Source organism: Sciurus carolinensis, chromosome 2, assembly GCF_902686445.1.
Source record: "Sciurus carolinensis chromosome 2, mSciCar1.2, whole genome shotgun sequence".
NCBI classification, from domain to species: Eukaryota; Metazoa; Chordata; class Mammalia; order Rodentia; family Sciuridae; genus Sciurus; species Sciurus carolinensis.
Genome location: NC_062214.1, coordinates 30,500,673 through 30,527,225, shown reverse-complemented (window position 1 = coordinate 30,527,225; position 26,553 = coordinate 30,500,673). Strand labels below are relative to the sequence as shown.

The window sequence follows — 26,553 nt, the reverse complement described above, 5'->3', positions numbered from 1 at the left end:
GAAAGGGCTGAAAATCATCTAGCTCTGGCAGGTTACAGGTAGGAAAAAATGAGGGTTGGAGAAGTTATCTCACTTCACCTCTGACTCTTGGGTGGCATTCATCCTGATCTTGAAATAGCAAATGCCTGGACCACAACATTGCCTGCTGAAGTGCCACCATGCCTACGGATGAGAGAGTATTCAAGGTGCAGATGCTCCCCATCTCTCAACTGCCAAGACACTGCCTGAAAACTGGTGGGTAAAGGACAGCCAGCACTACTGTGCCCATTACAGAGTGTGCCATGCTCATGCCACTCTTTGGGGCAAGGTAATCATTCAGCAGGACAGAGTTCCTGGTCTAGTGAGACACACTCTCTAACCCTGCACAGGCCCAAGATTGAGTGAGACTTCTGTCTTCTTTCCCACCTGGCTAGGAGCTACCACCTACCAGAAGGCCAACACCACCAGTAGCAAAGAAGCCCCCAATGAAGCCTTCCCAGGTCTTCTTTGGAGAGAGCTGTGGACGAGAGAGCACATTCTTAGCAAAGGATGTCAGTGACTCTGGCTTTGAAAAAGATTACTTGTGAAAATATTTCTATCATAAAACCCCTATTCTTTTAACCACATTACCTTCTAAAATTTCCCAAACATAGCTTCCTTGTTCCCTACCTTTTACCCTATAGTTTTCTTTCTGTTTTTTCAACTGGTCATTCAAATATTTTTATTATCCAAACTATATACTAATTTAATGACAACACACAAATCCAGATCAAAGCTCTGAAAGTGGGCTTTAGACCTGAAGAAATATTTCATTAGTTGTTTTGTTTTATTGTACTGAATGAGTAGTTGTCTATGTTTTCCTTTGGCTTTTCTCATACAATTAATTTACTTCCAGTTTGTCCCCGGGGGTGACATGATTATATAGCCACCAGTACACAACAACTAGATTTCCCCTCTGTCTGCCTCACTAACTTACTCATATAGAAAGCACCATCCTCTCCTCATGGTGATATTTTATGTTAGGTGATTCATTTACCTTGATGAGTGGGTCCGACCAAAGAAAAAGCCAAACATATAGGCCATGATGTCATTACAGATCACACAAGAAATGGGGACAATGAACCTAGGAAATAAATCAAATGAGAATCAACTCTAGCAAGATGACAATACCTCAGAAGTTCACCAAACAGTGCCATTCATAAATTCCAGAACCAAAAAGTTAACAGTACATTTGTAACCTATTATGGTATAAATTACAAAGTAAACCCCAAAAGCCATACATAATACCTGACAAATAGTGGGCATTAAAATGTTTACTGAACAACTACTGAATAAATGGAGAAAGCATCTATGTCATCTGTTCTTTTTTTCTTTATATAGTAATATATGCATATAATACAAATTGTAAAAGGAAAATAGAATTTTCTCCAAAATACTCTTACCTAATTTTGTTTTCAAGTAGTTACCTGTGCATTTCTAAACAATATATTTTATATCTATTTGGCAGCTAGCTTACTTTTTTCACTGCTTACTTCTAGCACTTGTGTGCCCTACCTTTCCCTAGGACAACCACTGGAACAAAACCCCCAAATGCACAGCTGTATTTCTTCTCTGCCCTCCTCCCGCTAACCCAGTCACCCCCACCATGAAGGTAAGTGGTGTCTACACTCATACCATCTCTCTCCTCACTCTCTACCCTCAGACACTTTTTAGTTTTTCTATTAATTTGACATGATCTAAATAAATCTTGATTTCCTGGCCCAACAACTGTGGGCATGATTTCCTAACTTCCGGCTTGACAGAGAAATTTGGAGTGTGTGAACCCTTCTCACTCTACCTTCCAAATTCCATATTATTTACTTTGTCAAGGCTTCTAGAACACAGTCTCTATAACAATGCTCTATAACAAAGATTAAACCATCACTGGAGACTTTTAATATCACTTACTATAGTCTCAAGTGGCTTTCTTAGCCATAAATTTGAGGACTTAGCATGTGCTACTCTTTTTTTTTTTTTTTATTCATATTTTTAGTTGCAGGTGGGCACAATGTCTTTATTTTATTTTTATATGGTGCTGAGGATCCAACCCAGGGCCTCACGCATGCTAGGCAAACACACTACCACTGAGCCACAACCCCAGCTCCATGTGCTGCTCTTAAATACATAACAACACTGAAATTTGAAAAGGAACTAGTGCCTCCCCAGGCCTTTATCATTGTTTTAAATAAAATAATGCCCAAGGTTAACATTTATATGAGCTAATTAATCTCTTTAGATTTGCTGACTTGTTGGTTCCTCAGGAGGTGAATGTAACTATATTCAAACTAACATTTGAAGAGAGAGGCAGTCTGGGATATCACCCACAATACTTAGCACATCTCTCATTACCAGAAGATGTGCCTTTACCTTTCCACTAAGATCACCTAGCTTCTCAGTCATCCTCCTGATTCCTATCAATGCTGACAGATTTCCTGTTAAAACCACTATGCTTCTGAAACAAAATCTACTCATTAACAGCATAATGTTCTTCTGACACACTGCCAGATTCTATTTGCTAATATTTTATTTAGGATGGTTCTTGCTTCTTCCTCATCAGCTTTGGCATAAGTGTCAGTTAGATAATACTTGGTTATTAACCCACTTGGTCCCATTTCTTTCTTCCAGGTGTTGAATTTACACAATTTTCAAAGCTCTTCACTGATATATTCAAATTTGTTGCGTTTACATTTTGCTAGGAACCCCTGAATATTTCCTCCAGGTTTTCAAATCTGTTGCTGTACAGTTACATTTTGATTAAATATCCCTGTACCTATTAGTCTAGAACAGATTCTCAGACTTTGGGTCCTGACCAGCAACATCAGTAACACAAGGGAATGTACTAGAATCCAAATTTTCAGGCCCCAGCCCAGAATCTACTAAACCAGTCATCTACGTTGTAACTAGCCTGAAGGCTATTCTGAATGGTTCAAGGTGAGAACCACAGGCTTAGAAGGTAAGGCAAGGGTTCTCAGCATAGGTATATATGAGATACACCCACAAAATAAAGGGAAAATACTCCTTGCTGCCATCACTCACCAGATCATTCCTTCAAACAGATTGTGGATAACGAGATGTGACTGAGTTACGACAATCAGTAATGTTACATGGGTCCACCCAAACTGCAAAGAAGAAAAACTATCAAGTTTGCCTTAGAAGTACCTTTAAAGAATAACAAAATTGCTGACAAACAGGGGGAAAAAAATCTACTTTTGTACCTGACTTACTAGAAGTAAAAAGATACAGAACAGGCTGCTGAGAGTAACACTTTGTTCCCACTAGCAAAATTCCCATCAAAAGCAGGGACTGGCGGGCACAGTGGTGCATGCCTATAATCCTAGCAACTTAAGAAGCTGAGGTCCGAGGATCACAAGTTAGAGGCCAGCCTCAGCAACTTAGTGAGTTCCCGTCTCAAAATAAAAATAAAAATAAGTTGGTGATGTAGTTCAGCAATAAAGCACCGTGGATTCCCTTCCCAGTACAAAAAAAAAAAAAAGTAAGGACTGAATAGACTGAGTCTTAAGCTGTGAAGTCTGGGTAATTTTTATTTTCATAGTATTTACTGAAGTCTTAGGGCACTCAGAGAGATGGTCTCAAGGTTCCAGATACATAGAGAATAGACCACATCCCAGAGTTTTGATTTGTCACAGAAAGCATGAAAGACCTGTTGAGTTTCCGCAGATCTTCAAATTAAACCAAGAATTCGTTTCTCTCTCCTTCTCTCTCTCCTTCTCTCACACACAGACACACACAGAGATACACACTTCCCTTACCATGTAGAACTGCAGTCGGTAATGCTTCTTGACCAGACTCAGTACAAACATGCAGAATCCTAGTATGAGCAAGGAGGAGGAGAATGGGTTAAATGAAACATACTCTATGTTTATCCTTCTAGTCATTTCATTTAGCTGTGTTAAATGAACCTTTGATTTCTTTGCAGGAGTTAACCAGAGCATAATTTCAAAGACCCAGAGCAGAAAAACTATTGCAATAGCCCTGCAGTTTTAACTCTATACATTACAAAAGAGGCAACTGAGACTCTGATTAAGCTCTGCTGGGCAAGGTAGCACACACCTATAATTCCAGGTACTTGGGAAATGAGGCAGGAGAATCTCAAGTTCAAGGCCAGCAATGGCCCCTAAGGAAGACCCTGTCTCGAAAAATTAAAAGGGCTGGGCATGGTGGTACATGCATGCCTGTAAACCCAGCAACAAGGAAGGCTCAGGTAGGACAAGTTCAAGGTCAGCTTTAGTAATTTAGTGAGACCCTAAGCAAATCAGCAAGATCTATTTCAAAATTAAAAAAAAAAAGAAAGAAAGGTGGGGGCTAGAGATGTGGCTGAGTGGCTAAGCACACCCTGGATTCAATCACCAGTACCAAAAAGTAATAAATATAACTAAAAATAAAAAGTGATGCAGCTCAGTAGTAAGAGTGCTTGCCTAGCATGCTCAAGGCCCTGGGTTCAATCCCCAGTGTCACAAAAGAGAAAGATTAAGTTTCTTGCCCACTGAGGTTGTCTTTTCAAATGCAAATCTAGTGAAACTTCTACTACACTGCAATGTTTCTCAAGGTTGCTCTTATGATGACTTCCCTAAAAGATGGTCACTGACTGAATAATTTTTGTTTGTCATACTACAGAATCTCTACCAGCAAGAGTTTAGACCAGGCCACACATGTTCCACTGGTCCTCCTAGGAACTGATACTCAAGCAGGTGGGGCAGATGACCATGGGCATCCCCCACAACCACACAACACCCTGGTCTCCATTTCTCTTAGTAAGAGCTGCAACAGCTCAATGTAAGACAGTTCAATGTAAGACTCAGTCCTCGGCTTGCTCCCCAGCACAGAGGTCACATCATAAAAATTTTAAACAAGAATTCCCCAACTCCTTCTCCAGACAGACAAAAAACAATGCAGACACAAGCACTGGTGAAGCAATTAATGCATACCTGTTAGATAGAGAGTAAAGGAAATGAATCGATGGTATTTACTGAGAATCCGCAAAGGTTCCTCTCTCTGGACCAGGGTGAAGAAGTAATCCGTCACTGTCTCGCCATAGAAGAATAGTTACACACAGTAGAAAGTACCTGGAAATGAAGACAAGGCAGTGCCCCAGGAGCACATGAAGCCTCTCCTTCACAGCAAAGCTGTCAGAAAACACTGAGGAAAGGACAGAGAGCAGCAGCCCAATCTGCCTGGGGACCCTGGGACAGCCCACAGAGGGACAAGCAAATCACAGTTCCCTGCTTTCTGCTAACACTGCAGGTGAGAAAGTTCATCTAGAAAATCGTGGCAGCTTTCACCTTCCCTCTTCACAAACTTGGACTTGGTTTTTGCTCCTCTTGTAGCATTCCCATATCTAACCTGAGAATCCTCTAAAACATGCCTCAACTCTGCCTCCCAGGCTAATTCCCACTCTTCCCACAGGAAACTTCCACTTCTGTCAGAAAGGTCCATTCCTGCCCCTTCCTCACCTGGAACATCCTCTTCCCTTATCCATTTTTTCATTCATTGTTCAAATATCATTTTCTTCATAAAATCTTACGTGGTCTAACTCCCCCATTTACTTCTAAAGCAAGTAATCATTGCTCATTTTACTAGAGGTCAGTTGTACTCCCACCTCGGGGTACTTCTCACCTGGAAGCCTGGCTCTGACCTGTACCCTTTCACTAGATTAACTCTGCACTTGTTTACATCCTCTCTCAGTGAAGTTCCATGAGGGAAGAAGTCATGGCTTACATCCTTCTGCAGTCTCCATGGTGCTTCTGAGTATGGGACCAGGCAGCACCACTCCAACCTCTTCATTGAGGATCCAAAGACAAGGAAGAGAAGACAGTTTCTCCCCCACCCCACCCCCACTTTTTTTTTAATTGCGTAGTTCAAAAACTCATATTTGATTTATTTTCTGTTATATGAAAGTCACTGGGCACAGTGGCACATGCCTGTAATCCCAGTGGTTCAGGAGGCTTAGGCAGAAGGAATTCAAAGTGAATTCAAAGCCAGCCTCAGCAAAAGTGAGGTACTAAGCAAGTCAGTAAGACCCTGTCCCTAAATAAAAATACAAAATAGGGCTGGGATGTGGTTCAGTGGTCAAGTGCCCCTGAGATTAATTCCCCAGTACCTGCCCCCCACCCAAAAAAAGAAGAAAACAAAAGTCTTTCAAAAGTGACCAAAGCTAGGGGTTAGGCCTCCTGAGTATATTAACAAAATTCAAAATACAACTATCCTGTTATAGAACTTCCACAACAGAGCCTACATCTTAAGCCAGGGAGCAATCACAGATATATCTGGAGGCTGGGAGGCAGAATGTGCTATTGGGTAACAGGGAAACAGCATGGGAAGGGTGTGGCCAACCTAATTCTGAGCACATCAGCTCCCTCAGCCATGACCAAGTTGTGGGGCACAAAACTCTACTGTCTAGCCCATGAAGTCACAAATAAACTGGAGTCCCAGCAAAGTGGGGTAGAAGAGTCTGTATTTGCTACAATTCTCAGAACTGTGTAATGTTCTGCTCAAATGTCACCACTTGAAAATAGTATAGTCAAGAAAGCAGAGTTTCCGATCAGAAAGGAGTCTCAGACATCATCTGCAATACAGTTCTTTATTTTGTTTTGGCTTTGAGGCAGCCAAGCCCTTTTCTAGAGAAGAAAAAAGCAAGAGTTTCTCTTGAAGAGTCCAGATCCTGTGGTTTTAGTTTCATCCTGCTCCTAGTGGCACCCCAGGTACCTCCAAACAACTAGGACTCCAACCCCGCCATTTGAAAATGACTGAGGAAGTCTTGCCCATCTGTTTTAGTGATAAGGAAAACAATTCCCAGAGACAGCAGTGCATGCAACTTGACAACCACAGAAGACTCTAGTGAAATGTTGGGATACTACAGCACGAAAAATATACTGAAGTAGAAAGCTGGAGGGACCAAATACTACCCCTGCCCCAGGAGTCTAAGGAACCCAAATACCAGTGCAAGCCCTCCCACAGAAAGCCCATCTGATTTCTTCTGAGGAAGATTCCAGACTCCTAGTAGCTACTGAAGACTCCTCAAGACAGTCGCAAAGTTTGGTCTGTGAAAGGCTCAAAGGTGTCTAAGGAGGCCGTTCCACCTCCTCCCACCATCAATGTAAATACAAGCCACAAAACATACCATCCAAGTCAGGTAGAGGGACCTCTGGGGCCAGAGAGCTTACCAGCTGAGGGTCCTGAACCAGGGCAGGTCATAGGAGTGGTAGACATTGTAGCCAATAGTGATTATCTCGTGGAAACACTTAATCTGAACACACATTACCTGCAAGACACAGAAGAATTAGCACGCTCTTCTTATTAGCTTCAGAAACAGAAAACAGCAGGTCACAGGTCCTCAAGAAAAACCACTATACTTAAGAAAACTTCAGTTTTAGGATGATCCCCCTCCCCTCCTCCTCAATACTATTTCACAAGGCAATGCAGCCCTCTGTCGGAGGAAGTAGCTTCACATGTCTGATGTTCAGAGTAATGTTTTATTCTAGACCCTCCCAGGACTCAAACAATTGCATCCCCTTTTGATTTTGGTAATGAATATTTGAAAAGCCCTTACTGCTTTGCTCAGCAGCCAGATATCATCTGGCCCTTTCCATAACAGCAGGAAGACCCACGGCAGCTCTAAAGACTATGACTTCTTAATAAAAGCTCTAAGCCCACAAGTGAGGTCCCAGAAGAGCAAGAAACAAAACCAGGAATTACAGAAAGACACAGCCAGGGTCGCAGTTAATCTGTAATAATAAATTCAATATTAAAGCAAAGCAACATACTTTAACAAATGACTGGCCTACTCCAGTACCCTCCAGTTAGCTACTGAAAGATGAGAAGTCACAGATGGTCTAAGGCTTCGAAGTATTCTAAGGAACCTGGAGCCCCACTGATTTCCAGAACCAACCCAATATCTGGCACTAAAGACAGCTAATCCTGCAGGTCAAACTGAATGCAAAACTAAAATGACATGTAAATGGCACTTACAATCATCATTAAAACCATTGGTCCCAAGTATATGATAATGAAGAAAAATGCAATCATGGCCAAAGACAGGATGCCTCTCACCCACCAGTTCTTCCATCTAGGTGAGAAATAGGGAAAAGAGAAAACACCAGTTAGGAGCTCAGAAAGAACTATAGCACAAACACAAGGGAAATGGCTCTTTCTGAGTCTAGAGGGCCCTGGTCTTAGTTGTTATCAGGGCATCTCCTCTACCTCTATAGGCACTGCCACTGGTGAAGCAGAGCATTAGCACCCATCCACAACAAAAATGCCTCACCCACAACAAAATTCAGCAGGTGCTCCAGGCCTACAGGAAATACACCCAGCTTACGTCTGAAGTAAAGTAGCAGGCAAAAAAAAGATGTAATGCCCACAGCTTCTGTGTCTACTGGGATGACTTCTATGACCATCTAGCTGAAGAAAAACTTCTGAGCATTTTCCAGGAGCAGAATTCCATACTGCACTGCCTCTCATCATCACAGCGATGGTAATAACATTAGGCAAAGACAGTAACAGCTATCGCTAATATACACAAGGCTCCCCCCCCCCTTTTTTTTGTACTATGGATTAAACCCAGAGCCACTTTGCCACTGAACTACATCCTCAGCTCTTTTTATTTTTTGATACAAGGTCTCACTAAGTTTCTGAGGATGAACTTCAAGTTGCAATCCTCCCAACTCAGTTCCCCCAGTAGCTGGGATTAACAGACGTGTGCCACCATGCTTGGCCTACACAAGGCATTTTTATAAGAACTTTACATATATTATTAATGCAATCCTCAACACTACTAGCTTTTTAGAATTTTTACTTTAAATAGGTTTTAATTCAAATGGTATTTTTTTAATTGACACACGATATTCATACATATTTTACTGAGGAAATGGGAGGACTGGGTCTCACACAGTTAGCAAATGCTGAGGCTAGGACTAGAGTCTGGCATCTGGCTCCAAGCTCTATGCCCTTAACCACTGCACAATACAGCTTCTCCAAGTGACAAGCTGGCAGGCATGCACAGGAATGCTTTTAGATAATGCTTCTGAGTATTATAATTTGTGTTTTTCACCTACCCACAAAAACTATTGTTAGAAGGCCAACTTTTCAAGAGTCAAAAATTTTACTCATGGATTCAACTAAGTTGAAATGTTTCCCACCTTCTCCTGGAGAACTTAAGGAATTGTTTTTTTGTTTTGTTTTGTTTTGTTTTTGCAGTGCTGGGGATTGAACCCAGGGCCTTGTGCATGTGAGGCAAGCACTCTACCAACTGAGCTATAACCCCAGTCCAAGGAATTGTTCGTAGTGCAGGTATATGGAAGAGGGAAGACTAAACCTTGAACCAGAAATTTTAAGACCCCAAGTCTTTAATGGCACTTGGACACAGTGCAAGGACCCCCACAAACACCTGCATCACTGAGCCACATTACCTTGAAGACAAGTTGGAAAGGGCTCTGTTGAGAACCTCTGGGGTGTCATCTACGGAGGTTGGTGGGGGAGCTGGTTCCGCTCGACTCTCACTGTCCGATGCAGTCTCTCCATCTACCTTTGCTTCTAACTCTGACTCCTACGTGGCAGAAAAAACAGAAGGGGAGAAGATCAAAAATGCCAAATAGACTATTGAGAAGTGTGTGCCCATCCTGGAAGAGCTGTGAGAAAAGACCTCAAACAGGGCCTGGCAGTTAGGTGACAAAACAGATGGGACACAGCAATCGTTGACAGTGTTCTGACGTATGCCAAGGTGGCCGCACTCTGCTGGAAGAGAAGCATGTATTTATACCACACACAATCTGCTTAATCCCCCTGGGTGGGTGATACAAGAAAGAACAGTTGTATTCAAAGGCAAAAAGGAGGCTGTAACATATTTCCTGGGGCTTATCCCTGAGCCTGCCCTTGCATAGGTGCCCCAGGTGAATCCCCATAAGTGTTGGGCTGTAGGCACTCAGGAAGATCCTCTGAAAACTCCTCTCCACCAAGACCTGAATCTCACAGGGCACTGCCCCTGCTCTGCCATGGCACACTGCAGACTCTCAGGACTGCCATAGTGGCTAGCAGCACTGACCAGATTCTCTCAGGGGAAGCCAAGTGTGTAGGCTATTGCCTCCATGGATACACAATGCCAGTATGACCTCTGAACTTCACAAGAACATCCTGTGAGAAGACCACCAGAGTGTGGAAGCCATACCTTCTGGCTCACTCAAACCAAAGCTTGTGCTAGACTAGTGAACCTGTCCTTTGCCTGCCAACAGGTCCTGAGCATCAGCAGACTCTGTAATGTCACTCACACAGAGCTGCCAGTCAGGCCCCAACCATAAAGGAAACAAATGCAGGGACTAATCCTGCCCCCAACCTGGGCACATGCCAATCACAAACTCCACTCTGAGTATCAGGCTACTCTGAATCCTAGGAACATCCTACTTCTCCTAGCATTTATTTATTTATTTATTTATTTATTACTAGGGATTGAACCCAGGGCACTTAATCACCAAGCCACATCCCAGCTCTTTATGTTTTGAGACAAGGTCTTGCTAACTTGCTGAGGCTGGCTTTGAACTTGCAATCCTCCTGCCTCGGCCTCCCAAACTGCTGGATTACAGGCATACACCACCATGCCTGGCCTAGTTAGTCACATGTTTAAGTTGAGTTAAATTTGAATTTCCCCAATAACTAACACATAATATTGAGCACTATTTTAATGTATATTGGTCATTTGGGTATCTGCTTTTTTGAAGTGTTCATCAAACTACTAGTCAGTTTTTTTCTGCTGAGCTTTCTGTCTCTTTTTACATTAATTTATCGAATTTGTTTATGTATCCCAGAATAATTTGTAGAATTTGTTTATGCATTCCAGACTTCAGTACTTTCTGTCAATATGTTAGCCCAGCCTCATGTTCTCCTGACCATCAGACCTCTTCCCTCACAGGCCTGGCCACAATGAGAACATCTTTGTAACCGTCTCCCCCAACTGACCGTATGCTCTCTTAAGACTGGAACATGACATTTTGTTCTTATATTTCCCCAAGCCTGGCCCACAGCCAAAGCTTACTAATGGATGGAAGGATGGAGGAAGACAGGAATAATCCCAGGTGTGGTAAAGAGAGATTCAATCCCTGCCCCAACAAAGCTACTTCTAAATTTACAACATACAGGGCTTCGGCTAGAGCAGAATGCTGATACAAAACAAAGAGCTGGCTTTGGCAAAGGACCTTTAGAGACTTCCTCATCAGTAGGGAAGGAGTCACAGCTTCTGCCAAAGTAGAACCAGGTGGCTCTGAATGAGTGACCCATGTTCCTACGTACTTTGGGGTCTTAACCTTATGAACAGAGCCTAGTAAGGGCCCTCCTTTCATGGAAGGATTCCTTGAAGAGAGAAAACCAAACTCCACAGTCCTAGAGGTTCTGAAACACAGCAGCACCTCCAGGATTGTCCCTCTTCAATCAGGTAAAAGGGAGACCAGACACTGAGAATGGCTTCCTGGTCTTGCAATTCTTTCTTTTCCATTTTTCAGTGTGGGGATCAAATCCAGGGCCTCGCACATGCTAGGCAAGCCCTCTACTACCAAGCTACATCCCCGGCCCCCAGCTTCCAGTCTTTAAAATTTATACTCACCCCATCTGCAACCACTAGTACTCCAAGGTTGTGATGCTGCATGATCATCTAGCTCTGACCCTTAAACTTCAGGGCTCCAAAATGCAAGGACCTGGGCCGCCCACAAAGTTGCCACAGATGTGCTCCAGGAGCATCCAGAAGCCACAAAAGGCAAGGGGGCACTCTCTCACACACACTGAAGGCCCTACATAAGGTTATTTTCAACTTATCTCTCCTGTTGTCAAGAAAATTTACAAAAGCTGCTGGGTCCCCAGGCAGGGAAGGAAAGTTCCAATTCCAAGCTAAGAGTCTCTCTAAAACATCCAGGTCCCTTTTATGAACCATGAGCCCAGTACCACATCCTGTCAAACCTGACTCTCCTTATAGGAAGAATAAATAAGTCACAAAGTAGTAAAAGGAGATAGAGAATTTACACAAGAACAATGACAGTTGTTATTATCAAGACTGAAGTGTTCATCCCAGTCACCCTGAAGAAATGAAATTAAAACTGAAGGAATGAGCTTTCTAGGTTTTACCTGCCTCTAATCAAGTAACTTCAGGTTTCTAGGCCTCACCCCAGGCCCACTGAGTAAGACTTCAGAACCCGTTCCTGGAGGCAATCTCTGAGCAAGAGATGACTACCTACACAGACCACCACTCTCCCACAAGCTGAGGCAGGACCAAACAGATGCAAAGGGTGAATGCCTGTGAGGGGAAAAGGGCAAAGCCAGAGAGAGGTGCAAGTCAGCCTGCTCTTCAGGTTTTAACTGTCAGGCCTCAGTTTGCTGCTCCAGGGGATGGTAAGACAGACAGCTGTCCGGGACAACTTTCCAATGGGGTCTTTTTTTTTTCCTTTGGTATTCTTTATTGGAACTGAGGATCAAACCCAGAACTTTGTACATGTGAGACAAGTGCTTTGCCACTGAGCTACATCCCAGCCCAGTCCAGGCAAACTTTTATGGTGGCAGCAGCAGTCATTCTGGGAAGCAAGCCCCAGGGCCAGCTGACACTCATCACTCAACACAGACCTCCATCTAGGGTCTTCCTGGTAGGGAAAGGACTTTGTCTCAGATGCTGTTGAGAGGATCAAATGCAACATGGATAGAAGTCTATGAAAGCCACAAAGGGCCTGAATAACAGCAAGTGCCTGATGCATAGGTCTCCCACACCTCCACTTCTCATTAACCTGCCCTCAGCACCGGAACATAAAGAACCTTAAACACCCAACCCAGGCAACTTGGGTAGCTTTTACAAAGAGGGCAGGTAAGGCAAAGAACTCTGGTCTGGGCCTTTCTAAGGCTCATGTACAACCATTCAAGCACAGCTTTTATCTGCCTGGCTTCCTCTATTCACACACACAGTCCCAACTCAAAAATGATCCCTGGGTTGGGGCTGTGGCTCAGTGGTAGAGCACTTGCCTAGTATGTGTGAGGCACTGGGTTCGATCCTCAGCACCACATAAAAATGGAATAATAAAATAAAGGTATTATATCCATCTACAGCTAAAATAAAATTAAAAAAAAAAAAAGATCCCTCCCCAGAGCTAACACATGAAGTAGTGTCTGAACCAAGCTACTTGTTAAAGCAACAGTACATGCTAGCATTCTCAAGTGGGATTTACTCATCCCAGTGTTGAGGGGTTAAAGGAAATATTAGACTTAGTTTCCACTTATCTCATCCTCATTTTCTTTCCCTTATATCTCTGTAATTGACAAATCAGTAAATATACACATCTTATCTGAATGCCAACTAGGACAAATGGTAAAAACAACATGTATATGTTAGGTGCAATGATCTGTCAGGGGCCAAGGGTCACTTGTCTACCACTACCATACTAAGCAATGCCCAGAACACAGCAAGTACCCAAAGATTTGTTACACTAAATGAGCTAATTATCTATTTGAACTACCATGAACCCAAGTGTCCAGACTGCACTGAGAAATGATAGCACCCACTTCAACTTCCAGCTCACGTGTCCAACACATGCCCTGCCTCCCCTGCTCTACAGAGGCCCCTGAAACAGGACCAGACTGGTGCTCACTCCTGCCTCCCTCCCTGATGGAGCTCTAGAATCAGCACAGTGCAGCAGGGACAGGCTGCCTTGCCACTTCAGCCCAGCTCCCTGGGAACTGCTTCCTACTTCCTTCCTTTCAATCTCAAGGGCCCAGAGCAGAGGCTGAGCAGGGCAGACCCTCTCAGACTCCACTTCAACCACCGCCCATCCTCCCACAGTTCCTGAGCCATTTCCCAAGAGGGCGGCACTGCTGTTATAAACAGGAAACGAGTGCTGCTCTAAAAGGAAGGGGGTGGGGGAAACTGAGGCCCCCTTCCTTTTGGTTCACATAAACCCTCTAAGGAAAGGAGGGAGCACTTAGGGTGATGACCATGGAGAGTCCTGGGTAACAAGGGCCAGAAGAGTCATCAGCATTTGGGGAGCAATTCATATTTAAAAGCTTCCTGATCATGTTCCAGGGCCCTCATGCCTCCCTCCCACTCAGCACCATAGGGTTTGGAAGTGCACAGAAGCCTGCTTTCAGCAGAAGGCTGGGAGGGAACGTGGAGGGCACTGCACACAGAGGGACAGCGGGAGGGAGAAGTTGTTCCTGTGTCAAAGTCTGGCTCCTCCTGGGAAGGGACCTAGCTCAGTGCACAACAAGTATGTAGAACTTATTTTCACTAATACTCTTTAGGTGGAAACCCCCTTTGGCTCATACCCCATCTTCTCACTCCCTCTCAATTCTCAGGATTTCCTGAAGGATTCACAAAAGCTTTCTGGGCAAGTAGTCTTTTGAAGTTCCCCTTTGGTCATCAGTCAGTGTCAGGGGCCCACCCTCCTGCCTCAATATTTCTCCAGATTCTGTAGTGATACCACAGATGGCAACGATCAGAGCCTGACCTGAAGAAGTGTGGCTGGGATATAGTCAGTGGTAGAGCACTCTCCAAACATGCTCAAGGCCCTGGGTCTGATCCCTAATACCACCAAAAAAAAAAAAAAAAAAAAAAAAAAAAGGTGTGGCCAAGCTAGACAGACACTGTCGGCATTGTGCCAGTCAACTTCAAGCAAGCCAAACAGGCCTTGCCCACAATCCATATTTTTTTTTTTTTACAAGATACATACTCTATTTTGTATCTCTTTAAAAATATTAATATTGTATTTATGTTTGCTGAAAAGAAGCTAAAAACTGGGTAAAGAAAACAAGCGATATCAATTAGGCCTTTATTTCCTTTTTCATTCACGTTCAAGGAATTTCATTTTTAGTTGGGATTTAATGCACTGGGTGGTTATGCTTCCAGAGCTCTATCCTTACCATTGGTACTGCATTCAAATTCATAAGTTTCACTTACTGAGTGACTCCACAACCTAAAACTATTTTTTTACATTGCTTTATATGCAAATTACAAGCCTTCTCCTGGAACAAAGTCATCAGTCTGAGCCTAATCTTTCAGCTAATACCAACTCTGCCATCTTAAACAAGCCTGCGGCCAGCTGCTAGGACAACTCCCCCACTTACACAGACAGGGCCTAAGAAACTGCTAAAAACAGGATCCTCAAGAAGTGCCAGAGACTCCTGTGTTCTTCTCAATGAGAAAGTCAAGCAGGTTTTCCTCTGATTTCTTACAGTGGGGAAAAAAAAATACACACACACACACACACACACACACACACGTGCTAGGAGTAATAGTAAAGAAGTATTTTTAGCCTTTCTAATGCTAACCCCATTTGATAAATTCAACTGTCTGAACAAAGGATCAAAGAGAAAGTGCCCTACTCTGAGTTCAGAAATGAAGGGGCAAAAGCAGATTCCTCTCTACCCTAGGAAGGTTCATGATTGAACCTACTGAAAAAAAAAAAAAAAAAAAAAAAAAAAAAAAAAAACTGACAAAGATAGATCAAGAGAAAAGGCTTAAGCATTTATTACCTACAGGGGAAAGTGGGCAGTTACGAGAATGAGTACCCATTAACTCCAAAGATTTATTCTCTTCACAGGAGATAAGGAAATGTGGAAAGATGAAGGCAATTTAGAGAGAGGACATTATTTCTACAGGAGATGAATGAGCTCAGAGAACAAAATCCATCCAGGCTCTGGATGTGGTGTCAACTCCAATTTTCCCATCTGTGATATGAATCAATCTCTCCTGGTTGATAAGATGTCTGGGAAAGTGACTGAAAACAACGAGTATCTTCTGGAGGAGCCTTTAGGTAGTTAAGGGAACATCACAGAAAGCTCCTCCCTGCTCTTCAGGAGGGTGGGAGAGGGTCACAGATGTCACAGTTCAGTTCTGATCCTGCTTCTTGAGTTCAGAATACTCAGCATGCCAGAATGCTATCATTACAGGTTCAAGGAATTTCTAGAGAAAGGACCTTTCTTTATGGAAAAAGCAACAAATGTTTTTCTTTTCTATTACTTATCTTTAAGTCAAGCAGGCTATTATCTTTTCAAAAATACATGTAAGTTTCCAGTCCAGTGTAAAGGATAGCATACTTCTCCGTATAACTTACTGACAACAGGTTACTTTGATCTAATTACAAAACATTAAATGACAAAATAAAACCCGATATTTGACTTTTAATAAACATGTTTTTAAAATAAAGTAGAACATTCTTGTTTACATATATACTGCCGAGATGACCAATGTCCAATCTTCTTAGTTATCAGAGTGGAACAATTTTAGAATGCCAAGTGTTTGGGCAATCCAATTTATATTTGCGCAAAGATGTTAGTCATAATACAATTAGTAGCACACAAACAAAACCTAACAAAGGTTGTCCCTACAAACAATTTTAGTTTGAAGGACACCAGTTGGTAAAATGTTTTCCTGTTTCCCATCTAGAAGGCTAACTATAAATCTGGGAAACAAATACATTTACATACAAAGAAGCCAGTAATAACTGGCATGACAGCTACACAGAAGCCCAATATGTATATATATGAACTTAGTTTTTAACTTTTGAAATAAAATTCAGAATCCATGTCTCCATAGGACAACTATAATTATGTGAGTCTAACAAGTTTGTATAGGTTAATAGCACTGACAAAGATCAACAATAGCTGTAGATCTCTTATAAGTTCAGGAAACAGGTCTAAGGACACAGACTTATTACCTTACCTGATGTACAAGAGCATCTCATTATATATAATAACAAAGCACTTCATATTATATAAAGGAGAGCACAACTCAGATACCTACATACCTTTAACTTTACACTTTCTGAATATTAGACAAGTTCAGATACACCACATATTTAGCCCCCAAAAGTAAACACATCTCCACTCAGATGTGTCAAATATATCAAATAACTTAGTGTTTATTTAACTAGAGTTATACAGGTATTATTTAAGACTTTAAATAGGCCTTAAATGCTAATTCTTGCTTTTATGTAATGAAAACCTAATAGACACAAGGAATTATCTTGATAAAACACAAAATCTTTGTTTTTTAAGGCAATTCTTTATAAAAAGTCAAAGAGTTATTTAAGTCACGTGAACTAAAAGGTATTTGGATCCATTTTTTTTAATTTTATGAGCACTTGTTTAATGTATGTCAGTAGTTTAATAACATGCAGACACAACATACAATACACACATGAACACAAACATACATAAAAATATACACAGAAGGGCTGGTGAGATAGCTCAGTTGGTAAGTGCTTGCTTTGCAAGCACAGGACCCTGGGTTTGATCCCCAGCACCGCAAAAAAAAAAAAAAATATATATATATATATACAGAAAAAGATTTATAGCTTTCACCAAGATTTACCATTTGCCAGTTTATAAACTAATCTGTTGATATTATTACCACAGTCCTAAGCAATCTATCTTAAATCTGCACTTCCAGAGGTATGACTTAGATGAAACAGTTAGAAATTCACCTGTCAAAGACACAGACTTAGTCTAAATGTCCCTGAGAAGGGTATAGGCAAAGGCCCAGTGAAAGCATGAGATACATCCCCAGTACTTTATTATGTTTTGTTTTGTTTTGTTTTGTTTGTTTTGTTTGGTGGGGAGGGGAGCTCACTAAGTTACTGAGGGCCTTGCTAAATTGCTGAGGCTGGTTTGAACTTGAGATCCTCCTGCCTCAGCCTCCTGAGTCACTGGGATGACAGACTTGCACCACTTCACCCAGCTAAAAACAAAAGGTTAAAGGTGAGTCTTGTATACATACTTAAGTTAACATCTTTTCCTATTTTAAGAGCTAATCAAGGGGCTGGGGTTGTAGCTCAACAGTAGAGTACTTGCCTAGCACACATGAGGCACTGAATATGCTCCTCAGCACATGAAAAGAAGCAAACCAACAGGGGGAGAGACCCTTACAATGAAAGTTTCTTTGTAAAGGGTTAGGAAAATCATATTTTGATCTAGTGATAAGTCCTTGCAACCTAATTGTCTTTTAATCAGATGTAGGTAGCCCTTCAATGATGATACTCACCCAACCTGAAAAGTCTCATTTGAGATTTCCAAAACTTGACGTTAACAAATTTTAGCTTGTTGTGATTTTTAGAACTCTTTGTTAGAAGCTTGTATGCTGGACTGAACCAAAAGTCAATGCTAGAGTTTACAGGGCTTTCTTTCCACAGAATCACCAATGAGTCAGATATTCCCTTTAACCAAGTAGCAGAAAAGGAAATGTTTTGAGTCAGGCAAAGGAAAGGAGATAAAGACAGAGACTCTTTTTCAGTTTGCCAGTTACTGGGTACCCAGAGAGAGGGGACAAGGAAGCTAACACTGCTACTCATTGAACAGAGTACACTCCAGATTTGGAATTCCAGAAACCAAAACAGATCTTTCATGAATCTCTATCGTGTGACACAAAGAATGGCAGATTATAAAATAGAGGACACAGACAGGGGAGGCCCATACAGTTGCTGATGAACAGGGAAGGGTCTACCAATCATGGCAGACAGTGAATGAATAGTTCTGGTGGTCATCTGTACATCTATGAGGTAGATACATGTCAATCATCACCACCGTTTATTCCATTCTTTAGGAGCCTCTAAAGGGAAAGATTTCTTCTCTTTCCTTTAGTACCAAATGATTCTGAAAGTTAGTCTTGAATAATTGCTTAAGAAAACAACTCTCGAATTACCAAGGTTTTTGTTTTTAAAGACAGCAGGTTGGGGGGTGGGGAGACGACACAGTCACATCTCTGCTCATATTCTTTCCTATCTATAGAACAAGTCTCTATCATCTAATTTATATTGAGACAAGACATGTTACAGGGGAGAATATCAATTTCTTTTTAAGTTCTGCACTTTAAAATAATTCCGACTACTATACACCTGAGTGGCAAGTTCTTTAGGGATAGACACTGAATTACTCATGATCTTGAAATTTACATACTTCAAAGATTTTCTTGTGGTTTTGTGAAAAGAAAGAAAACCAAAAAGTAGGTCTTGGGGTATTTAAATTCCCTACAGGAAGATAGGGAAAGAAGCACTCAGCACCCAGTTTCCCCAGACACCCAAAATGGGGACCATGGCAAAAAGGTGAATCAACGTTATGCTCTTAAATAAATAAATAAATAAATAAATAAATAAATAAATAAAGGTTATGCTCTTTGGTCTTTGAAAGTGAAAGAAGCAGAGGGAGAAATTAGAAGTACCAGATCTTACAAAGAATAAAGTCACAGTCAAGATAGAAAGAAAAGCATTAAGGGAAACTTACCAAAGTCAGTGCCTCAATGAGCCACCCCATCTGGGCTGCCAGAAGAGACGGGAAAGGGATGGGAATGGGAAAGACAGAATGAATCGGATATAATTTTCCTATGTTTATATATGAATACACAACCAGTGTAACTCCACATCATGTACACCCACAAAAATGGAAAGTTATACTCCATGTATGATATGCCAAAAGACATTCTACTGTCACATACAACTAAAAAGAACAAATAAAAAAATTTAAAATAAAATCTAACTGGCCATGAGCTATTTGTCTCAGACAATACCATTTACAAAGGGCTATATGGGCCTTTGCAGAGGATACAGCACTGACTGCCATGGACCCAGAAAGGCTTCCACAGAAGGATACTTATTCCCTGGAAAGTCACATGGGAGATGGCCATAAGTTCACTCGCCATGCCCACACTCCCACCTCTCAGGACTCATTCCACTCATTACTTCCCTGCTCCCTCTCCACAGGCACTTACTTACACCACCTATGGAGGTTCAACAACAAACAGCTTCTGACAGCACATCCATCTGATAATGCACCTTCTTCCCCACCTCAGAGAAAAGCCTTTGGAAAGGATGGGGGTACAGCTCACTGCTTGCCTAGCATGGATGAGGCCCTGGGTTCAATCCCTAATCCCACAAAAAATAAGAGAGAGAGAAACCTTTGGGAAGAGCTAACATCACATCCCCTCCCTGAATGCACCATTCCTCAAACCACAGCAACACAACATCATCCATTCCACTGAAGTGACTCTCCCAGGTCAACAATGACCTCATCACTAAACCCTCCGGGAACTCTGTTTTCTTCTGGCTCAATCTCTCAGCAGCTTTTGATGCTACTATCAAAGAACATTCTTCCTTTGGCTTCTGAATAGCACTCTCTTCCTCAGACTGTCCCTGAATGCTACCATTCCTCAGAGGATGGTCCCAAACTTTATTCTTCTACCCACTCTCAGGCCTCAAATGTTTGGTTTATTTTGCAGTGATTGTTAGGTGGGAAATTAGGCGACTGTGGGGGGCAAAGCTGAGCAGCCAGAACAAAGACCAGCCCGCCAAATGTGACCAGAAAGTTCGCAGCAAGGTGGATGGAAGTTCCACTGACCCTTCACACCCACCTGTCACTCACCAGGACCCCCTCCCAACCTAGTCTATAAAAACCCTGGGCAGCCAGGGCCACTTGCAATTTTCTTTGGGTCCCTATACCCCCGGGGTCTAGGAATTTTGCCCGAGAGCCAAATTCCAATAAAGCTTGCTTCGGCCACTTTTCTGTCCCATTTTATTTGGCCACTAACTGTGCCCGCCAAGACCAGCCAAGCTTATATTTGGTCCCACCTGTCGAGCCCGCAGAGCCTGTCCGAGGTTACAGTGATAAGGATCAAACACAGGGCCTCACACATCCTAGGCAAGCACTCTACCACTGAACCTACATTCCCAGTCCTCAACCATCTTCTTGAGCTGCAGACCCATATATTCAAATGCTTACCAGATGTTGCCATAGATACCTAAAACTCTCCATGTGTTCAAAACCAAAATTATCATCTTGAATCCACTCCCACATAATTTTGACACAGCAGCAAGACCACCTTCCCATAAATAATCTGATTATCTAATTCCTTGTCCTGCATCTCTACCAGAGGTACCATATGCCCACAGAATACATCTAAACTCTTTCAAATGGCCTACAAGCCCCTTTGGAATCAGAATCTTGTGTCCCCTTCCAGACTTGTCTCCCACAGCCATTCTGAGAGTAGGTACCTAGAGCAGGTTGTACTTTCTTACCTTAGGCCTTTTGCTCATGGGTTCCTACCTAGAACAATCTGCAAACCACATTCTTCTGAAACCCATCTCTTCTGGCTAATTCTGTCCCATCCTTTAAGAAGCCCTTTCTGTAAGGAAATTTCCACGAAACCACACCGGACACGGGATATCACATAAGGGAATTTATTAAGCAAACAGTGTCTCCCTGCAGGGTAAGAGAGAAAATGAGGGGAAAAGAGAAAGGAAAGAGAAAGGGTGCACGCTAGAGAGAGTGGAAAACCAGGAGGATAGAGAAAAGTGTGTAGGATAAACAGAAGAATGGGAAAAGATGGCGGGGAAGGTACAGTAAAACAGTTGAATTCCGCCGGGTTAACAGGAGACCAATATCTGAGAAGGATACCTGCAAGCTGACTGATGAACCAATAGCTAGCCAGGATGTTCACAGATTGACAAGTGGTTGGGAGACGGGGAAAATTACTGCACCTGATGGGCGGGGGAGCAGCTTTATACGTTACACTTTCACCAAACCTTCCCTAATGCCTGTGCATCCCAACTCTCCCTTCAAGTGCACTCCTCGCTGTGCAGCCTCCTCCTCTAGACCAACATCTCTGAGTTGGGAGCCATGTTAACTTCCTCACTGCTGCACCCCCAGCACCTGGCATGGCCCTGGAACAAAGCCACTAAGCAGGTACCTACATTTGCACAAGTAAACATAGCCAAATATTCAGAGAATTCCAGGGTTTTCTTAAGTGGCAGTTATAGCTGGGCTACATATAGCTTAGGTCAGCAAATCCAACAATTTCTGCATTCTTACATAAAGCAATACAGGATTGTGACTGGTATTCCCACTATTCATCTCTCCTTTTTTTTTTTTTTTTTTTTTTTTTGCAGTGCTGGGGATTGAACTCAGGGCCTTGAGCTTGCGGAGGCAAGCACTCTACCAACTGAGTTATATCCCCAACCCTCATCTCCCCTTCTTTATTAGATGTTATGGCCAAAGGTACCCTACATGAGAGAGGGAAATTTAAGTGCAGGATTTGTAGGTCCACAAAAGTGTTCAAAAAAGAGGGGTAGAACTACCATAAGATCCAGCTATCCCACTTCTGGATACTCATCCAAAAGAAATGAAATGTACAGCTTATGTAACCTTGCTGCATTTCTACCCTGCCCAAATCTTGCTTACCTGTGAAAACAGGAAGCCTGAAGACCAGAAGCTTCCCTGCAGGAGGGCTAGCATCAACTGGCTCTACCAAAGATGGCTGCCAGAGAGCCCTCCAGACAACTTCTAACTTGGTTATCATCTCATCTACATGCTAATGGACATCCCCCTAGGGTCAGGACAGTTGAGAAATGCCAAGAAAATGACAACCAGAAAGAATCATAAAAGAAGAAAAAGAAGGGAATTTAAGTGCAGGATTTGTAGGTCCACAAAATTCCTCCAAAATCTCTACCCAGTCCCAGAAGACATAAATATTCCTGTCCTGTATTAGCTTATTCCCTCCTTTTTTTTTTTCTTTTGCTCCATATCTATAACCTCCTGACACCCAAGGGTTGAAAAAGTCAATTTGCAAGTTTGCTCCCACTTCTCCTATTCTTGGCCAAGAATAAACATTCACTGCTCAATCAGTGCTTAGTCTTGGTAATGGTTCCACAATTTCAAGAGACAAAGGACCCAGTTTAGAGTTAAAAATTGTGGGTAATACCTACATTTCCATGTTTACTGCAGCACTATTCACAATGGAAACAACACTACTCACAACAAAGTAACTCACAACAAAATTGCTGGGCACAGTGGTGCACACCTGTAATCCCAGCAACTTGGGAGGCTGAAGCAGGAGGATCAAAAATTGGAGGACAGCCTCAGCAACTTGGCAAGACCCTGTCTCAAAATAAAATTTTCGCTCACTTCTTGGGACTTTAGAACATCAACCATGGCCCCCTTCTTCCTGCCGGGAGAAGTCTGTATTATTACCTTTAAATAAAACCTGCTTAATATGCTTAAAAATTAAATTAAATTAAATTAAATTTTAAAATTGGCTGCGGCAGGTTGGGGTTATTGCTCAGTGGTAGAGCACTTGTCTAGCACCTGTGAGGCACTGGGTTTGACACTCAGCACCATATAAAATAAACAAAATAAAGATACTGTGTCCAACTAAAAATGTTTTTTAAAATAGCTATGGCTATGGCTCAGTGGTAATATGTCCAATTAAATAATCTAGTTTATAAAAAAAGGATATGGAACTAAATTGTCCCTCAGTAGGTAAATGGATATTGAAAATGTGGCATACCGACACAAAGGAAAATTATTCAGAATAAAAAATGAAATCCTGTTATTTACAACAACATGAATAGAACAAAAGGCCATTATGTTATATGAAAAAAGTCAGACTAGAAAGAAAGTACATGCTCTCACTTATATGGAAACTAAAAAAGCTCATTTTAGTCGGGGCCAGTGGCACATTCCTGTATTCCCAGCAGCTTGGGAGACTGAGGCAAGAGGATCATGAGTCGAATCCAAAGCCAGCCTCAGCAAAGCAAGGCACTAAGTAACTCAGTGAGACCCTGTCTCTAAATAAAATATGAAATAGGGCTGGGGATGTGGCTCAGTGGTCGAGTGCCCCTCAGTTCAAACCCTGGTACCACCGCCCAAAAAAACTTATTTCATAAAGGAGAGTAGAATAATGATCACTAGAGTTAGGGTTAGGGTTGGGAGCTGGAAGGAAAGGAGGATATTTGGGCAATGGGTACCAAAACAGTTAGATAGCAAGAATAAATTCTAATGTTCCACAGCACAGAAGGGTGCCTAGATTCACAACAATTTATGATTTGGGAGGCGGGGATGTGCCACAATTGAACCCAGGGATGCTTTCTATTATTTATTTTGAAACAGTCTCACCAAGTTACTGAGGGTGGCTTTGAACTTGGGATTCTCCTGCCTCTATCTCTATATTTTTATAAGAACTAGAAGAGAGGAGTTTGAAAGTTCTCAACCCTGGGCGTGGGATGTGGCTCAGTAGTGCTTGCCTTGCATGCCTGGGGCTCTGGGATATTCTATCCCCAGCACCGCAAAAAACAAACAAAAAGCAAAGGAAGTTCCCAAACCAATGAAATGATAAATATTTGAAGAGATGGAAATTCTAATTACCTTGATTTGATCATTACATATTATAAGCATATATCAAATTATCACACTGTACTCTACAAATTCGTACAATTCTGTGTCAATTAAAAAAAAGAGGAAGTCTATTTGAAATGCAGTTTTCAGGAATGCAGGGATTTCTAATTCAAATATTACTGTGTTGGGTCCCCATCTCAACATAATTACCAGTCTCATACATTAAATCAAGAACCTGGTCTGGGGGATATAGTTCAGTTGGTAGAGTGCTTGCCTTGCATGCACAAGGCCCTGGGTTCAATCCCCAGCAGCACAGCGGGGGTGGGGGCGTGGACAGACCTGTGGGCTGGAGTTGTGGCTCAGTGGTAGAGTACTTACATAGCACATGTGAGGCACTGGGTTCAAACCTCAGCACCACATAAAAATAAATAAATAAAATAAAGGTATTGTGTCCATCTACAGCTAAGAAAAAATTTTTAAAAAAGAAAAAAAAAAAAAAATATATATATATATATATGACAGTCAGGCCTGGTGGCACATGCCTGTAATCCTAGCAACTTGGGAGGCTAAGGCAAGAGAATCCCAGGTTCCAGGCCAGCCTCAGCAGTGGGTACCAAAACAGGAAGATTAAATTCTAATGTACCACAGCACAAGAGGATACCAATTCACAACAACTTATAAAAACACTTTATAATTTTATAACAACTTTATAAACATGCTACAGTTTCAGTGGTAAAGTGCCCCTGGGTTCAGTCTTCAGTACCAAAAACAGAGCAGTAAGAGATGCAGCTCACTGGCAGAGTACCCTTGGGTTCAAATGCCAGTTCCACAAAAAAAACAAAAACAATAAACCTCAGATAATAATTCTAACTGTAAGAAACCACTTTGGCCACCTATAATGGTCTTGCTCCTTTAGTGTCTCCTTATTTATTTTATCCACTGACCACTGTACTGACCCCTAGGTAAAAACTAACCAGTACTAACCATAGCCAGACCATACCTGTGTTGATGCGGTCAAAATTTCCATTAGGTATTTTGCTATTTGACCTGTGAACTTTGTTTCTTGATAAAGTTCTTAGGTCTTTATATGCATATAATATAATTACGTCTTCCTTAATTTGTACTTCTGAATTGGTAAGTGAAGTCTAGGGCTAACTGCTGCCTAATTTCATATTTGTAGGCTTAGCCCGACCTTCTAGCCCACTGATATTTTAAATATTTATTTTTCTGTCTTATGTACTTATCCATCTGAGCTTTGTGTTTTCTGCATGCTTTACCAGTGTATCATCGGTAGCTTCATCCAAGTCACTGATAATGGAAATGAAAAAGAAAACAACAGGAATTAGTATACAATGTGATTAAACTATTATCCCCTCTTGCCCAAAAACCATGTACACACAGAAAAGAGACTAGAAAATATATCAGAAAGTTTGTTATCTGGGTGTATTAGGACTGCGGGAGGTTTTAAATACATATATATATATCTGTTATTAAGGAATGTGATTAAAGGTTTACCAAGACCAGGTGAAGGGTGCGCCCTACTTGTTCCCCTAAAGACTTCCCTAAGTTGATACTGATCATAAATTTCAGGCAGCAGTACGTGCTCTAAAGAACAGAGGGCCAGATGTAGCTCAGTGCTACAGGACTTGCCTGGCATGTGGGAAACCCCTGGGTTCTACAGGAGGAGGAGGATCAACAACCACAGAAAGCTTTCTACAGATATGAGCATGAGGAATGGTGACAGGATTTGTGCATTATTTTAAATAGGATGATTAGTGAACCCCTCTTTGAAAAGCATCCATCCAAACCAAGACAGAGGAAGACAGATGGTTGAACTGTGAGATTCAGTTGGTGGGAAGGTCTCAGGTCAAGAGTGAACAAGTAATAGATTACACAACTCACAGGCTTACATTGGTCTCTGGTCACACCACTCTGCCTTCCAGGTGCTGGTGTCATCTAACAGTTCCCATGGAGGTATAAGCCAGCACTATACCATCTGGGCTATGCTGTTCTCCCTGTCCCTTTTTCCTCAAGCTGATGGGGGAGAACTCTCTCCCCCCACAGCCATTCAACCAGATTCTAGAGCTCTAATTTGATTTTATCATCCTAGGTCATGAGCCAACTTCTACAACAGTCAAAGTGAACATTAGCTTTGGTTGGGTTTAAACGCTTGCCTATTCATGAATCGGTCGCTGTGGCAGACAGGCCAAGATTAAAATCAACTAGTTTGCCAGGGCAGTGGTGCACGCCTATAATCCCAGAGGTTTGGGATGCTGCTGAGGCAGGAGGAACACGAGTTCAAAGTCAGCCCAAGCAAAGGCAAGGTGCTAATAAGCAACTCAGAGATACCCTCACTCTAAATAAAATACAAAATAGAGCTAGAGATGTGGCTCAGTGGTCAAGTGC

General features: G+C 42.1%; 1 protein-coding gene across 1 annotated transcript in view; it reads right to left on the bottom strand.

Annotated features, from left to right (window-relative positions):
• The window catches only part of Cds2 (CDP-diacylglycerol synthase 2), a 63,104-nt gene that overhangs the window by 10,346 nt on the left and 26,205 nt on the right, over positions 1 to 26,553 (bottom strand). Inside the window, 10 exon segments of the mRNA XM_047538978.1 lie at positions 428 to 496; positions 1,016 to 1,029; positions 1,032 to 1,102; positions 3,055 to 3,137; positions 3,789 to 3,847; positions 4,965 to 5,080; positions 5,082 to 5,102; positions 7,200 to 7,297; positions 8,005 to 8,101; positions 9,444 to 9,580. Coding sequence (XP_047394934.1) covers positions 428 to 496; positions 1,016 to 1,029; positions 1,032 to 1,102; positions 3,055 to 3,137; positions 3,789 to 3,847; positions 4,965 to 5,080; positions 5,082 to 5,102; positions 7,200 to 7,297; positions 8,005 to 8,101; positions 9,444 to 9,580 — 765 coding nt within the window.